This window comes from Trichosurus vulpecula, chromosome 1, assembly GCF_011100635.1.
Source record: "Trichosurus vulpecula isolate mTriVul1 chromosome 1, mTriVul1.pri, whole genome shotgun sequence".
Taxonomy (NCBI): Eukaryota; Metazoa; Chordata; class Mammalia; order Diprotodontia; family Phalangeridae; genus Trichosurus; species Trichosurus vulpecula.
Window position 1 is genome coordinate 528753343 of NC_050573.1, and position 18081 is coordinate 528771423.

An 18081-nucleotide genomic window follows, 5' to 3' on the forward strand; every position below is an offset into this window, starting at 1 on the left:
TTTTGGTTGGTCCCCCTGCTTAAAGTCTCTCCCCACTTCAGTCTATCCTCCACTCAACTTATTAAATGCTCTCACTTAAATAAGACTTATGTTGCCACCACCCCTATACAATAAATTCTATTGACTCCAGGATCAAATATAAAATTCTACCTTTGGTTTTTAAAACCCTTTATAACCTGTCACCTTCCTACCTTTTTAATCTTTTTACACCTTACTCCCCTCCATTCTACTCTACTCCTCAGCGACACTGACTTCCTTTCTTTTCCTCACAAAAGACACTCCATCTCCAGGCTTTGTATTTTCAACTATCTCCTATCCCTGGAATTCTCTCCTTCCTCATCTCTACCTCCTGGCTTCCCTTACTTGTCTCAGCTGAAGTCTCAGCTGAAGACCTACCTTCTGCAAGAAGCCTTTGCCAATCCTCCTTCAGGCTTGCGCATTCCCTCTGGGATTATTTCCAATTTATCCTGTCTCTATCTTGTTTGTTCACAATTGTTTTCCAGTTGTCTTCCCCATTAGTTCCTTGAGAGCAGAAACTATTTTTGTATTTCTTTGTATCCCCAGAGCTTAGCATAGCACTGGAATATAGCAGGGGCTTAAAAAAGGCTTGTTGATTTGGTTTTTTTGATCACCAGCAACTGAAAGAAGAACTTCATTATAAGTTAGTGCTCCTACCTAAAAGTTGCTCATAGTCAAATTCAAAGGTTATTTACTTTAATAAAATACAATATATAAAAATCCAACATTACAAAACAAATAATGAGTTGGTCATTCATATTTATGAAATGTTTCTTTTTTCACAAGAATTCACCACTGAATTCTTCTAAATAGTAATTCCCCTTGGAAACATTCAAAATATGATTGAATTTTTAAAAATATAATATAAACAAACTTTTTTAGGAAGACATCCATTAGGAACATGTGAAAATTCTATAGTACTATCATAATGAACTTGTCGCAAAGATGCTATTAAAAGGTATCAGAGCTTCATTTTGCTTCACACATTAAAATTCTTTGATGTGGACCTATGATTTCATCAATATAGTTGCTACCTCCACTGATGAAGATTAAGCTCTCTCAACCTGGGCTATTCTCGTTCATGCATCTCATAAATACCTCATGAAAATCTCATAAATCTCATAAATATTACAAAGGGGGTCCAAACAAAGCTCTTCATCTAGTTTTCTTGACATTGTGTGGATACCAATAGAGAATACACGCTTTTTCCCTCTGTTATCCTCTATTCTTGTCACATAACTGGCCTCACCTTCTTTTCTGACCACATATATCTCTGATTGTTAAAGCCAAGGCAAAAACAAGTATTTGTCACTCTCATGGAAAATGGCCAGCAAATGAAAGAGGAAGGCCCTATAATTGCTACTCTTTTGAAAGGATACTGCACTGATAGTATGAAGTCCCAGATCTTTTCACAGTTCACAAAATGCATATCATTCAAAATAGACTAGCCAAACTTTCCACACAAAGGGAACATGTGTATAAAGAATGAATATTATCCATATGCAACTAAATGGATAAGCCATAGAGCTATTTTGACAAAAGCTGTGCACGAACAATAAGCAGGGTGCAAAAGTGAAAAAAGGGAGAAATTAACCTTTGGAAAATTGTACTATGCTTCTAATGACTCCATACTTCTCCCTGAAGCAAAACTCAATCTTTATAACAATATTCTTTTCACAATGATCTATGTCTATGAGTCATAAAATACCCCAATCTCTGAAGTATAAAGTTGAGGGTCACCCAAAGGTCAATAAAAAAGCATATGATGGGCATGAGTAGGCCAAATACAGAAAGAAAAGCTGTATATCAAATTATATTTTCCCTTTTTCTTATATAATAATTTCTGAAATTCATTCCCACAGAAAACATTTTTGAATAAAGATATAAAAATCACACTTATAAATCTTAATGTTCACTTCAAAGGGCATTCTCTCTTTTCAATTTGTTGTCTATGCACTAGAACTCCTATAACATTTTGGGGCTTAATGAAATCAGCACTATAATATCATCTCCAAATAGAAGGCTCTAGAGAATATCATCATTTATAAGGCATCCCTCTTGTATTAGGACTATGTGCAGTATATGATCAATGTCAGAGGACAACCATGCCTTTCCCTGTTTTATAGCTCAAATGCTAATGATAGGGGCTGCAAAATAAAGTTATACTTATGAAAGCATCTGTTACCCAGGCTACTATAGAACCTTCTCAAGGAAATTCATAATAAATGTTTTTCCTTTCATTCATTTATTCATTCATTCATCTAAACAATACTTAAAAGAAAACTCAAACAAGTAAAGGTCTATTGCCCAAACTTTGACACACAGTTACATCGAGAGTCCACTAAGTTGGATTCACTAGCAAATCAATCTTGGTTGGCACTGCAGAAAGACAGTAACTTGGGGCCAGAATTGAATAGAAAAGGGGAAATTGTATTTGGGAAACTGCACCATGCTTTCAATGGTGTCAAACTCAAAGAAAAAAGTGGGCCACTAAACCTTTCATAAAAATCTCTGTGCAGTCATATTGACTTAGAGAACTACATTCTAATATTATCTATGTCCTAATGTATTTCTCTTTTTTTGTTAAATCTTTCCCAACTACATTTTAATCTGGTTCCCCTGCAACTGGGGTTTGGCACCTCTGTTTTAAATGATCCCCAGAAGCATTCCCTATCCAAAATACATACAAACATATGTATATATAGATACACACATATAAATATTTGTATATCTATATCTACCTTACCATATATAGCTACATATACACATATGTATGCATATATGTATATGTATGCACATACATGCACCTTAACACCTTCTTTTCACGACCTTGCTCAATCTTTCCACCCCAATCTCAAAGATTTCACTCAAAGACCTTAATTTACATGTTGATGTCCCTTCAAATATCCTTGCTTCCAACTTCATCCTCCTCAGCTTCCATGATCTCTACCTTCACTCTACCTCAGTCACATACAAAGATGGTCATATCTTTACTCTTATCGTCCACAAGTCTCTACCTCGACTATACAATTCTGATAATCCATCTGACTCTATCTCTCTCTGCACTTCATGCCTGCTACATCTATTATTCTCCAACCTTTACTCAACCTCTAGACACTAGAATTACTCGCTGTTCTCCTAAACCATTACTTCTATTCTGTCCTTACTTTGCTTCCTTCAAAATCTGACCTGACAGTTGATCAATGATTCATTCCCTTGCTGTATTGTCCTATCACCATGTGTCCCTTTCTAAAATCCAAGCCTAAAACACTCTTACCTTCTGCATTCTTTACTCTTATATCTATGCTATTGAAAACAGAAGGAGAAAGTCACACAACCATGCAGACTAGTCCTCTTCAAAAAGTTATGTGTTCTTAACTAGGCATTCATTACTACACACAAATCCTTATATTTTTTTCTTGATTGAAATCGCTTTCCCACCCCTCTCAGGATCCGTCAGAAACTTTCTCTTCTCTCCTCAAAACATCTAAGCCTCCCCTCTCTTCTCTCCCTCTTAGAAGAGAATCTGACCAATTATTTCACTAAACACAACTTACATTATGTTCTACAATCCCTCTTCTCCTTGAACTTTAAATTACCTAAGTATAATCTCCCATTCTCTCCTTTTCTCTTATCCCAGAGAAAAGGAGACCAATATCCTTGTAAATGTCAAGTGTTTGGGACCTCATTGCCATCCCCTCCCATCTCCTGTAGGAGCTCACTCCCGTGGTCATTCTGTCTTCCTCCCTAATTTTCAATATTTGCCAGGAAACATGCTCAGCTGGAGACACAACTTTTGAACATTACTCCCCCTGCCAGATAAATCCTCTTTTGTAAGAACTTTGTCAAGGGCTCCATCTTTAACCCAATTTAGTTGAACTGAACTGTGACTCCTAGAACCAGTTTCATCACTGAATTGTATGGCCACCATGGGGACATATTCTCTGCCTGAAGGTCCTAGTGTTGAGGAAAGCTCCCCAGCTTGGGAATTTCACTGAGGGACAGGGCTGAATATGGCAAACATCTCTTCTAAACAATACTTCTAGAAGTGCTGAGAATGCAAATAACCTTCCCCAAGATTTACATAACTTTATTATGTAACAATATCCAACAAAAACCCAGAAGTACTGAGAAAAAAGAGGGAACTAGTTATATTTGTTTGAGTAGTTTATAACATTTCCCCAAAGAATCCACTGGAGCTTGTTCTCAGTCTCTAGTCCAGACCAAAATAAGCACCTGTTAACCTGGTCAACTTCCACAAGGGTAGCAAGGAATTTCTGAGGTATCTAGCCTCTCTATAAGCCAGAACTGAGTTTATACAGTTCATGTATGTTCCCATCTTGACTACTGCTAGAAATTACAATACATGTGCATCTGGCAATTCAGTTCAGGAATAAATAGACCATTGTACAGGAAATATGAGGAAATATTTTCATAGCCCTGTATCTATTGTGGCAGGAAGTGCAATAGCTACTTGCTGCTTAGTGGGAATTCTGTATCTAGGCTTTGGAGTTGGGCCTGACTATATGAGTTTCTGCAAACTCCTGTGTGTTTCAAAAGAATCAAATCTCTACTCTCTGATCCATACTGCATATAGCAGCTACATGAATATTCCTAAAGTATAGGTCTGACTAAGCCACTGCCCTGCTTAAGAAGCTCCACTGGATATCAAGTGCCTAATTAATAATCATTTTTAACTGCTTTGTATGTGATAGGCACTGCATAAAGCAACAGGGATACAGAAAGAAAAGCAAAACAGTCCCTGTCCTCAAGAGGCATATATTCTAATGAGAAAAACATACACATATATAGCATATACACAATATGTAATATCTTTACAATTGAGCTTCAGTCTATCTTTCCAGGAACAGGGATTATATCATTTTTCCCTTTGTATCACCAGCATTTATCACAGTATCTAGCATATGATAGGTACATAATAAATATTTGTTGAATGAATGATGACGAGTTAGGTGGATGCTAAAGTTTCCACTATAATGTTAACCATGACAAAGTAAAAAACACAACAGGTACACACTGCCAGTAAAGCACAGCTGGGTTAAGAAACATAGCTTGAAAAGCTTGGCATCAAGGATTCTGTTTCACTAATCCTTCTTTGTCTTATACCCCAGTTTTTGAGAAATAGGTAGTCTCTGGTAACCAACTCCCAAATCCCATATTAGTAACCAGATTTCTGTCTTGTTCCCCATGCTTAATACCCTTTTATGATACCCTGCTGTGCCCTCCAGTCATTCCAAGAGAAGAGTCTTGCCTTGGTCTTACCAGTCACATTAGATAAGACTTCAGTCCTTAAAGAATTTATCATAGATAAACAAGACCAAATCCTCCAAAAAGTGATCCAATAAAGAAAGAGACTTCTATCTCAGCTCCTGCTATGGGGCACAAAAGGAATTAACATGTTTTTCCATAGTTCCTTGTCCCTACTTAAGCTAACAAACCCATCAGCTGAGAACTTAGATTTAAATGAAATTTCAAAAGTCCCTCTGAGCCTACTGAAGGACCCCTTAACATTATCTAATTGGAAATTATCTTCTGTTAAGTAGGTAGTGACCCTGCCATGATCCTGTCATGCCAGGTGTTGATTAAGTAAATCAAGTCAAACCACTCAATTACTTACTTAAAGTGATAGAATTATACCTTATTAAGGTATTAAGGAGGTGAGAACAAGTCTCAATCAACCAATCAAAGACTTCTGATTAAGTTGGAATAATCTTTGGATGAAAGGGAGTAACACTGACAAGAAAAGTGTTCTGATCAGAAAAGAATACTTATTCATGCACTGTATGTCTTCTTTAAAATAGAAGCGCAAAACCAGAAGATAGAGATTCAGAAGAGAGACACACACAGGCAGACGGATATAGACAGGGTCAAAGACAAAGACAGGTTGACTAAAGGTTTGACAATTCAAATTTGGCCTTAGACACTTACCAGTGGTATGATTTTAAGCAAATCACTCAAATTCTGTGTACCTCAGTTTCCTCAATTGTAACATGGCGATAATAATAGAACTTACCTCCCAAGGTTGGTGAGAGGATCAATCAGATATTTGTAAAGTGCTAGCATGGTGCGTGGCATATAGTAGGTTCTTAATAAATGTGGTTTCCTTCCCTTCTGTGATAGAGAAGAAATATTGACCAAAGCCACCAGACTTTCAGGCACCTCAGAGAAGTTTGAACCTGACAACACTAGTTGTATACACTTCCACAATAACTAAGGGAAGTTACAAGACGAGATAGGTTCTTTGCCCCACTTCACTGTCTTGTGTCTTTCAAAGGCACTCGAATATACTGTGTTGCTTCTTTCCCCAAATATTTCTGGTAACCTTGATTATGCCTCAACACCTAAGACACCAGGGGTTAACTAGAAATAGATACAAATTCAGAAAAGCCCAAAAGTTTTAGTGCAGTTTTACTCTTTAACAAGGCAGAGAACCAAACTGCTGTCTCAATGTTAGTTATTTCTTAACTGAAATCTCAGAGGCATTGTGACTACATTTCTTCTTTTTTGTCTAATATAAACTTAAAGAAGAAGAGGTAGGAACAACATGAAACTGAGAGTCCATAGTATTATTTTCAGGCTTAAAATAACCTAATTATTCTAACAGGGTGCTACAATGGGAATATCAATCCTCACAAATAATAATTTTTAACATCTTCATTATAATCAAGTCTAATAGAGTTTGCTACAATGAATTTTTAATTTTAAGGCTAACAAAATATAATGACAAGACTGGATCCTTGCCCCAGCAATTTTCCCTACACATGGAGACACAACCCTCACACGGTGGCTTAATCTCACTCCAAGTTTCTGAGGTGAAACCAGCTCTAAGAACAGGAAAATATAAAAACAAATGCATCCATAGTTTAGATGGCTCAGAGTTGAGGCATCTGTGCTATTGACACCTCTGACATTTCCTCCTACTTCTAATAATTAGATCCTTGTTTCATACTTGTTAACCAAGTCTTTTATCCCATATTATACCTAGGTTTTGGTCACTTAACCCCATGCCTAAGATCCTGCTCTGATATCCTATATTGTATCCCAGTTCTTCTAGGACTGGGACCCTGTCTCTTTCTTGCTGTTCCTCCTATTACTGCTCCCAACACCCCAAATGCTGATGACTTGCCCAGGTCCTCTGTTTATGGGCAGCCATACCAATTTTATGTACCACCTAAAGGAACTCTTTGACACTGACCATCTACCTGTTTAGATCAATGTTCTAGGTCAGGGCTGTGCAAAATGCTGCCCACCGACCACGTGCGAATTACGCAGCCTGCCTACAATCATAGAAATTTACATAAATGCTTTAGTAAATGCAGCCAAGCTCCTGCAGAGCTCTCACTAAAATGGCAACTCAAAATATATTGTCTATTGTTTCAATAAAAACCTAAAGTTGGACAGCTCTGGTCTAGATCAAATGGGATGTGAAGGCTACACTGGATAGTCAGATACACATGCTCCTCCCCCAAGAAACAAACAAACAGACAGGCAGTCCTTCTCAACTATGATCCTCACATATTCTATCCACTCTCCCCTTCCCTCACCACAGTATCAGTTCATGACTTATATGCCTTCTGGTTTAGGCTTTATAGTCCAGAGGTATAAAGCTCCTTCTCAAACTCCTTTCTCACTCCATTCACAGGTAAACATGGGAGACTCGCATCAGGCCCTGTTGTGACTACAGTAAGTAAAGTTCTAGAGGAGCAGGAATGTCAAGGAAAGCCATGATAATAGGAACAAGCAGCAGCAGCTAATGAAAGCCAAGAAGCCATGTTGGTTTCTCTTCCCCAAGAGTTTGGAGCTCAAGGAGGCAAGCCCAGGACTCTCTCTGATCTGCAATCCTGCTCTCAAGACCACTCTAAACCCAGTGAACAGCTTAGAAGTCAATGAAAAAGGTTAGCCAGGGCCTTCCAAAGCATCTAGCAAACTGATCTGTCATTGCCCTATACTCCCCGCCTAGAACAACTATCCTCATGTTCTGAGACTTGACCTCCAGAAGCCATGCCCTACCCAGATGTATGGAGTTCCTTCCTATTCCCTAAGACTGAGATCTTTGAGATTTTCTATCCTACTCTAATAGGTCTATCTGGTCTCAGAATCAGTCTATTATACCTCAATGCAAGTATCAATATTAACACAAAGGCCTTATAAACTAGATCAGGAGTGTGGAACCTGCAGCCTCGAGGCCACATGTGGCCCTCTAGATCCTCAGGTACAAACTTTTGCCTGAATCCAAACTTCACAGAATAAATCCCCTTAATAAAAGGTTTTGTTCTGTAAAACTTGGAATCAGTGTGAGGGCAAGCAAAATGGGACTTTTTACTGTTTTTTCTTTTGCAGTGCTTCTCAGCATTACGGCAAACAAGTGCCTTTGATTGAGTCTTACCTTTGTTTGTAGGAAGGCCTACACTCTTTTGCTAATTAGGTCATGAGAGGTATGAAGCTCTTGGGCCCTGAAAAAGGGTATATTTACTCTGAGGGTAGCCCTTAAGCTAGAACTCTCAGAATTGTGGGAGGAGAGGTTTTGCTTTGGAGGCTCACTCATTGGAAGAGTATCATGTGGAGACTCTGGGTAGCCATTAAGGAGCCACCCCCACCAAGCCCCCCACACCCTGGCATTGAAAACCCAGATGCTGGTGCTTCTCTCTCTGGTAATTATGTATGTATTGCTATGGTCAGACAGTTAGAAGCCTGTCTGCTGATTTATGTTATTTGCTCTGTTTATATAATTTTTGCTTGTAATTTCTGTTTGTGTTTTTTTACATTCGGTTCTACATAATTTTGAGTTCCAGATTTTCTTCCCTCCCTCCCCCCTCCCTCCCCAAGACATCATGGAATCCCATATAGCTTCCATGTATAACTTTGCATTGAATTAATTTACACACTAGTCAAGTTACGGAGAAGAACTGTGATCAATGAAATGAATCATGCGAAAGAAGAAACAGGACCAAAACAAAAACAAACCCAAAAACAAAATCAAAAGAGAAAAGGAAAAAAAAGGGGGGTGGAGAAAGGCTAGCATGAAGTGTGCCTCAATCTGCATTCATACTTCATAGTTCTTTCTCTGGATGTAGATAGCATTCTCTATTGTGAGTCCTTTGGAGTTGTCTTTGTACCTTGTGTGGCTGAAAGGAGAGAAGTCTGTCAGGGTTGGTCCTCACAGAATCCATATATCTGTGGTTGTGTATAATGTTCTCATGGCTCTGCTCCGCTCACTCAGCATTATGTCGTGTAGGTTTTTCCAGGTTGTTATGAAGTCCGTATCATCCCCATTTCTTATGGCACAATAGTATTCCATTACCTTCATATACCACAGCTTGTTCAGCCATTCCCCAACTGATAGGCATCCCTTTGATTTCCAATTCTTAGCTACCACAAAAAGAGCCGCTATAAATATTTTTGTACATATGGGTCCTTTTCCCGCTTGTGTGATTTCTTTGGGATACAACCCTAGAAGTGGTATTGCTGGGCCAAAGGGTATGAACATTTTTATAGCCCTTTGGGCATAGTTCCAAATTGCTCTCCAGAATGGCTGGATCAGCTCACAACTCCACCAGCAATGTAACAATGTTCCAATTTTCCCACATCCTCTCCAGCATTTATCATTTTCCTGTTTTGTTATTTTAGCCAATCTGACAAGAGAGATGTGTTATCTAAGAGTTCTTTTGATTTGCATTTCTCTAATCAGTAGTGATTTAGAGCATTTTTTCATATGGCTATAGATATCTTTAATTTCTTCCTCTGAAAACTGTCTGTTCATATCCTTTGACCATTTCTCAATTGGGGAATGACTTGTATTCCTATATATTTGGCTCAGTTCCCTATATATTTTAGAAATGAGGCCTTTATCAGAGACACTAATTGTAAAGATTTTCTCCCAAGTTTTCTGCTTCCCTCATAATTTTTGTTTGTGTTCTGTTTGTGTTTTGCTCTGAAGTTCTTCTTTTTCCCTTAAACTAAGTGAATGATATATGTATGCTTAATTAAAGTGAGACTGTATATCCCTTTAAGTGGCTTTCCTTAGAAGAGCAGATCAAAGAACCTGTGCTAGCAGCCCTCCTGTGTGGTGGTGTTATGGGTCTTACACAGCCACAGTAGCCAAGTAACAGTGTTGTTACACTCAGTCTAGAGGCTGCACCCAAGGTCCTTGAAGGTCACATGTGGCCTGGAGGCCACAGGTTCCTCACCCCTCAACTAGATCAAAGTGTGACCAGAATATCCCTTAATGGGTCCCTGAGGGGGATCTGCATACTTTTACTAAGATGTTACTTGCCTATTAAAATACTTTCCAAGTACATATCTGAGTGAGGCCAGATTTTCTTCATATACTTCAACCAAAACAACATATCACAGCAGATTGAATGCAGAAGCAGATAGGAGAATTCAGCTGACTCCAGACATTAAAAAATTTCCAAAATATTTTTTGTTTTGAAAGTAATAGTTAATTTCAAAAAGTGTTATTCATGTTAACATGTAATGGGTTTATTATAATTTTTTAAAAATTAACAATTATTTTAAATTATCAATTTTAATTTCTAATATAGTACATAACAACACATATAGCCCACATTAACAAAAACTCTGTAGAGTCTTCAAGAGTATAAAGGCATCTTGAGACCAAAAAGTTCAAGAACCACTGAACTAGAAGGGAAAGATCAACATAGAAACAATGCTACCATCTTAAGGCATTGGAGGAGAGGGGGCAAAAGGAAGGAAGGGAGAAGAAAGAACAATAAAAGCAGTTTAATGCTATTAACAAGACTTACTGTGGTATATAAAATAATTGAAGCCAGATCCTGAAATGAGAAAGAAAAAGGAGAGGATTTTATTTCTCTCTTTGAATGACAGGAAAAGTAGCTTCTTCTGACTAGAAGAAAAGTTTGCAAAGATTTTTATACTTCTAGAGACATCATATTGCTCTTGAACTTATCTTTTCTCCTGCTGTGAATAGATAAAGGAAGCAATGACTGAGTTCAGGGATGCTGAAAGGGCGCAGTGAAACCTTCCCCTCACTTCGCTCAAAGAGCCTAAATAGACTGAATAGACTTCCTGCAGCTGAGACAAAAAAAGTGCTGGCCAATAAGAAATATCCAGAGGACCCAAGACACTGGACTGGCATAAAAGTTGGGCACCCAAATCTAAAATTAACAGTAAGGTAAGAAAGTTAAAATTAAGGCAAGAAATTTTTTTTAAAAAAATCTCAAATAGGCCAAGTTTGGTGGCTGTTGTTTAAGTTCAGATATTTAAGAGTTATATTTTAGGTCACTTAAATTCTCTGAACCTTGGTTCCCTCATTTGTAAAATAAGGGGACAGGGTTAAATTATCTCTAAGGTCCATTCCAGCTCCAAAATTCTATGATTCTAAGAATGAAAAATTCATCCTTGAGAGTTTTGATTGCCATGGTCTCTTACAATTCCAAATTGTAGACACTTAGTAACAGTGTCTCTAAATTACAGATTCCAAAAAAATTTACTGAATTGTAAGGCTTAAAGAGACTCTTGTAATCAAAATGTCAGATGGCCCTATTTTAAAGATAAAGGAAAATGAGCCTCGGTGAAGGCAATTAATTTGTCCAAATAACTCTCCCCTCATCCCATATGCTCAATCAGTTCCTAAAACCTGTCGTTTCTGTCTCCACAGCATGTCTTAAATCTGTCCTCTTCTCTCTATTCATACGACCATCACCTAAGTTCAAGCTCAAATCACTTCTAACCTGCTGCAATAGTCTCTTAATTGCTACCTATTTTTTCTAATTCATAAAAGATAGGGTCTCTGGCTATAATGAATTTATCATCCAGATCAAATGGTTTAATTATTGCAAAATATTGCCCTTAAAATGCATGAGCTTCAGTTTTACAGACTTGTAAAGTTATCAGTAAATAGTTGAAACGTTAAAGTTTTCAAATTACTAAGTACTGGAGTTTAAAATGACTTTGGAATTCATCTAAACCAAGAGCTCATTTTACAGAAAACTAAGGTCCAAAGGGACTTCCCCCCAATCTCATTACCACCCACGTATTAAGTGACTCCAGTAGGATTTGAACCTAAGTCCTTAAGACTGTAAATACAGTGCATTGTGGGAAGCTTTAAAGTCAATAGGAAGTTGAGGTTCTATGAAATCCCCACTCTCATGGATATTACAATCTAGTAGGGTGATAAGTCACAAATGTAGTGAACTCTAATACAAAATGATGCACAGTTTAGAAGGTACAAACTGATGTTTGATGTCAGGAGAGGAAGAATCATTACTAAGAAATAGGAGAGAAATTCTAAAAGAGATGAAGAAGTAGTAATGTGAATTGGACTTTAAAGGGTGGGTACAAATTTGAGATAGAGGCAGCATTGGAGGGATAGAGGGCAGTATGAGCAAAGGCAAGGAGAGGAGAAAGCAGAAGGTATGCTTGGAAAAAGGAAGTCATTCAGTTTGGCTAAAATATAGAGTGCATAAAGGAAACTAATAAGAGATAATGCCTTGATGATGGAGCTGTGAAATAGTACAACTATTCTGAAAAGCAATTTAGAATAATGCAAATAATAAAGTGTCCATAAACCTTGATGAAGACATTCACAGTTAAGTGTACATACCAAAAAGGTCACTGACAAAAAGAAATCCTAACCTCCCTGTCTCTCCTCAAACTTCTAACGGCATCACAGACCCTTAACCTCTTAGCTGAGGACCATGACTGAGACCATTTACTGAATTCTCCCCTCTTTAACTCTTCCTTATCTCACATCACTCAGACATCTTCCTCTGCTTCCTTCACTCCCATCTCAAATGATGAGGTTGCCCATCTCCTTGCCAAAGGCACTTCTACAAGTGCCTTTGGTCCCATCCCCTTTGCACTTCTCCAAAAACCTGCCCCACCACAACTCTTAACTTCACTCTCTTTTTATCTATTGCCCCCTTTCTTGCTTCCTACAAATACACCCATGTTTCCCACATCCTTAAAAAACTCTCACAGGATCTGGCCATTATCACCAGCTACTGTCCTTTATCTTTCTTCCCCTTCATAGTTAAATCCTTACAAAAGCATCTACAATCAATGTCTCCACTTTCCTCTCACTGTTGTCAAAATCCTTTGCAATTTGGCTTCCAACATCATAATTCAACTGAAACTGTCCTCTCTGAAATTACCAATAATCTCTTAATGAACAAATCTAATGGCCTCTTTACAATGCAAATCCTCTTGGACTTCTCTATAGCATTTGATATTGTCGATCACTGTTTGCTATCTAGGTTTTCGGGACATTGCTCTCCCTTCATTCTCCTAACCAACTGTTCCTTAACAATCTCCTTTACTGATTCTTCATGGATGGCATGCCCACTAAGCATGGGTGTCTCCCCAAGTCTCTGTTCTAAGCCCTTTTTTCTGAATTCATGTCACTTAGTGATCCCATTAGTTCATCAGTTCAGTTATCATATCTATGCAGATGATTCCAGATCTATATATCCAAACCTAGACTCTTTCCTGAGATATAATCCCACATCACCAACTGCTTTTTATACATCTCAAACTAGAGGTCCCACTGGCATCTTAAACTGAACCTATCCAAACAGAACTCATCTTTCCCTTCCTGCCCCAAATCCTCCTTCTGAACTTCCCTGTCCAGGATACCACTATCCTCTCAGTCATCCCGGTTCAAAATTTCAGTGTCATCCTTGACTCTTCACTCTAGTTGACACCAAACATCCAATTGCAAAATCTTGTCATTTCTACCTTCTCAGAATCTTTTATGTCTCCTCTCCACTCATAAAGACACAACCCTGATACAAGCCCTTATCACTATACTCCTGGACTGCTCCTGCCTCAAGCCTCTCTGCATTCAAATCCATCCTCCACAAAGCCCTCATGCTGTTTTTCCTAAAGTGTAGGTCTGACTATGTCTTGCCTGCTCAGTGAACTCCACTGGCTCCCTGGTACTTCCAGGATCAAATATAAACTTCTTTGTTTGGCATTTTAAAGCTTTTTGGTGATCCAGTTCCTTTCAAAATCTCCAGCTTTCTTACACCATGCTCCCCTTCATGCATTCTAAAATATAGTTTCATTGGTTTACTTGAAGTTCCTCAAATACATGACCCCATCTCTTGACTCCACGTCTTTATGCTGACTGTCCCCTATGCCTAGAGTACTCTGCCTCTCATCTCTCTGGCTTCCTTCAAGACTCATCCCAAATCCCACCTTCTCCAGGTGGCCCTTTCCCCAGTGTGCTAATTAATTCCTTCCCCTTTCAGATTTTACCTTCATCTATTCTGCATATATCTACTATGGTACCTAGTTATTTACAAGCTGTCATCTTCATTCGAATGTACTTTCTTTGAGAGCAAGCACAGTTTTTTTGTCTTTATATCCCCAGCACTTTAGCAAAACACCTGGTATATATAGTAAGCATTTAATAAATGCTTGTTGACTGACTGAGACAGGCTCCAAATAGACCAAAGTGTGTAGAGCAGCACTTTTCATGGTGGCAAAAAATTGGAAATAAAACAGATGACCATTGATTGGGGAACAGAGAAACAAACTGTGATATATGAATAATAATGTGCTGTTAGAAATGGCAAACATGATGAATACAGAGAAGCATGGAAAGACTTACATGTATTGCTACAAAGTGAAGCAATCAGAAGTAGGAAAATGAAAAATATTACTACACTTACATAAATGCAAAGAACAACCACCACAAAACTACTGAAACTGAATGCTACAAATTAATGAGGACCCAAAGAAAAGATTAGAGAAAAGAAGATAAAAGATTACAGAAGATAACTTCTCCCCATTTCTGTGAAGTGACTAGGGTCCATGGGTATGGAAAATTCCATGTCTTAGAACTTTTTTATGTACTGATTGGTTGTGTTGAATTTTTTTCTTCTTCCTCTTTTTAAAAAGTTCTTTGTTATAACAAAGGCTCCCTCGTATATGAGAGGGAGGATTATGAATGAAATGAAACGAGAAACAAAAAATGTTGATACAAATCTATTTTTAAAAAGTAGTGCTTAAGGGACAAGGTAATGCCGGATTATAGTTTGATTTTTACTCAGTAGAAAATAGGGAGTCACTGATGACTTTCAAGCAAAGTGTGAAATGACTACCTCTAAACGTACAGAAAAGTGGGTAGGAGACAAGCATGTATTAAGTCCCTGTGTGCCTGTCACTGTGCTAAGTACTTTACCAATACTATTAATTTGTTTGATCCTCACAACAAACTTGCGAGGCATATACCCATTTTAAAGATGAGGAAACTGAGGCAGAGTGCAGTTAAGTGACTTGCCCAGAGTCACAGGACTAGTAAGTGTCTAAGACTGTATTTGACTCCAGGCCCAGCATTTTATCTACTGCACCATATAGCTGCCTCTAAAAGTAGTCTAGTAGCTAAATCAAGGAGGCATGGGTAAGGCAGAGGAGGAAGTGGAAATATGAACATATCTGTTCTATATTCAAATAATCTTATGTCACTTTACAATCTCCAAAAGAAGTCTAGGAAGGCACAATTAGCAAGCAATTCAGTCCACCCAACATTCCTCTTACCCCCAAAATGGTGGACTTAGTTTGACTTACTTTTTAAAGTCCATATCAAATAAATTCAATTTTCTTTATAACCTCCTAATTATTATTTGTAGCCAGTAAAGCAAAGTAAACATAATAAAAGATCCAAAGGTCACATTAATAGTAGGAAATAAATATGAGGATATATTTTGGCTTATAATAATGACTTATTTAATTTACCTTCCAGCTAAAAATATTTATCTGAAACATAAAAAGGGCACTTTTTATTGTTTATCCTTCAGGTCAGACCAATTTGTCCAATAAGAACTAATCTAGTTGTTAAAATTATTCAAATAGTACTAGCTTTTAATGGACTCTATGCATCAAAGATGCTTGACAGTCATTAACCTTTTAGGGCTACACTAATTTGTGCAATTAGCCTAGGGTAAATTATTTTTCTTGGTCACATAATTAATTGTCCATGGAGTTTTAAAGAATTGGTTTACAAGATGCTTTCCAGAACTAAAAGTCATGCAAAAATAATAATATTATGTACTTTAAGGACAGGTCTCTAAAGTCTAAGCAAAGAGGAGGATTGAGGCAATGAGCCTCAATTATTATTATGCATGGGTACTTCAGTCATGCATAATAATAAAATAGGCATCTAAAAAGCTTTTGTAACATAGCAAACTGAGTGATAGTAAGTAAAGGATTCAAACTTCCAATGTAAACAATTTTTGTAATATGCAGAAACTTTTTATAATATTAATTAAAAGATGTTTATTGTGAATAATTTGCTTTATAAATTGATACTTTCAAATAGTAGGTTTACTTAAAGTAAACACATTTTATATATTTTAAGAACTAATTTCCTTATTGTCAAAAAAAGACAAAGGATAATTCATTTTTACATACCCTTCCTTTCTTAAAGGCGATGGGCTATGTACATGGGTATTCTTTCACAATTTAAGGTGGGAAGAGAAAAAATAATTTCCCCCAAATAATGTTAGGGCACCATCTCCCTAAGTTGGAAGAAATGAGTTTATAATGAGGTAATTTGTATCAAATGCCGACACCTAAGTGCCATCTACGTTGTAGGCATTCAATAAAGATTTATTAAGTAAAGGTGCCTGGGGTTGAGTGAAACTGATGTAAAGGATCACAGATGAACACTAAGCAAGTAGGACTACTGTACTTCAATTTTACTAATTTTTAGATTTTTATTTAACTTACACATTCTTTGCTTATATTGCATAATGCTAGATTTGTAATTTTAACTCCTCTCTTACTGCAAATACTCCTAATCACTTGCCAAAAGTAAGATTGTCTTGTCAAAAAGCACAAAAGTATCAATTTTGGAAAGAAATGGGATATAATGCCATTTTCTAAAACTAGAATAAGTTTATAGTGATATGGATACATATATGTAATTCATTAAATCAAGATTATAGTTCAAACATTTGTCTTATGCAACTTTTTAAGATAATTTATTTTAAAAATTGAAATACTACATAATCAACTAAGTTTTAAATGCAAATAAAAATAAAATATCAAGTTCTATGGCTATCAGAACTCAAAACAGCCTAGTGAATGACAGGTTTTTTTAAATTTATATATACAATAGTATTAAAACTAAGGTAAGGAATAATTTTTCTTAATCCTACAGTTATTATACTGGGGTGTATGTGTGTGTGTGTGTGTGTGTGTGTTGGCAGAAAGTTACATATTAGGATCACACAGTACCAGGACCAATCTGAAGAGGTAAAAATCCTGATTATCCAGGTCAGAGAGTATTTCCTACCTGGCTTCTAGCCCTACTTACTGAGTACTCAGTATTGAATCCTAAATGATAGGAAATAATAACAACTAACATTTATATAGTGGTTCCTATGTGTCAGGCACTATGCTACGTGCCTTACAATTTATTATCTCTTTTGATCCTAACCACCGGCTAATTCCTTGCCTCTTGCCCTGGCCCCACACTTGCAGCTACCACGTTATCATTATGGTTATGGGGAGAAAAGAAGGAAGCTGACTATAGAAGGGGGCCAAAGGAACAGATACAGGCCATGAGTAGTGCATGGATCGGAAATCTTGGTTTCTGGCCCTTTTACAAAGATACACAGAGCTTAGAGCTCTGGACGATAATAATTCAAATCAAGTCAAGAAATATTTATAAAGCAAGTACTGTGTGCAAGGTACAGTGCTAAGCACCAGGGACACAAAGAAAGACCAAAATAAAGCAGTTCCTACCCCCAAGGAGCTCTCAGTCTAACAGGGGAGACAACAGACAAACAGCAATGAACAAAAAAATTACATACAGGATAAACTGGAGATAATCTCAGAAAGACGGCACTAGAATTAAGGGAGACTGCAGAATGTGAGACTTTAGCTGAGACCTGAATGAAGCCAAGAGGCAGAGGTGAGGAAGAAGAACATTTCAGGCAAGGGGGACAGCTAGTGAAAACTAGCAAAAAAGCAATTTATTATCTCAATTTTATTGATAAGGAAACTGAGGCTCAGAAAGGTTTCAGTGACCTTAAGGTCACCCCACTGAGA

General features: G+C 37.4%; 1 protein-coding gene across 2 annotated transcripts in view; it reads right to left on the bottom strand.

The window, feature by feature from the left end:
- Positions 1-18081, bottom strand: part of SDK1 (sidekick cell adhesion molecule 1) — a 1168267-nt gene that overhangs the window by 1047402 nt on the left and 102784 nt on the right. Inside the window, exons 2-3 of one of the 2 annotated variants that reach the window (XM_036741469.1) lie at positions 13527-13534; positions 3884-3908 (exon numbers count right to left, since the gene is read on the bottom strand). The exons of the other annotated variant lie outside the window; for it this stretch is intronic. Coding sequence (XP_036597364.1) covers positions 3884-3908; positions 13527-13534 — 33 coding nt within the window. The remainder of the gene's footprint in view (positions 1-3883; positions 3909-13526; positions 13535-18081) is intronic. 2 annotated transcript variants of the gene reach the window in all.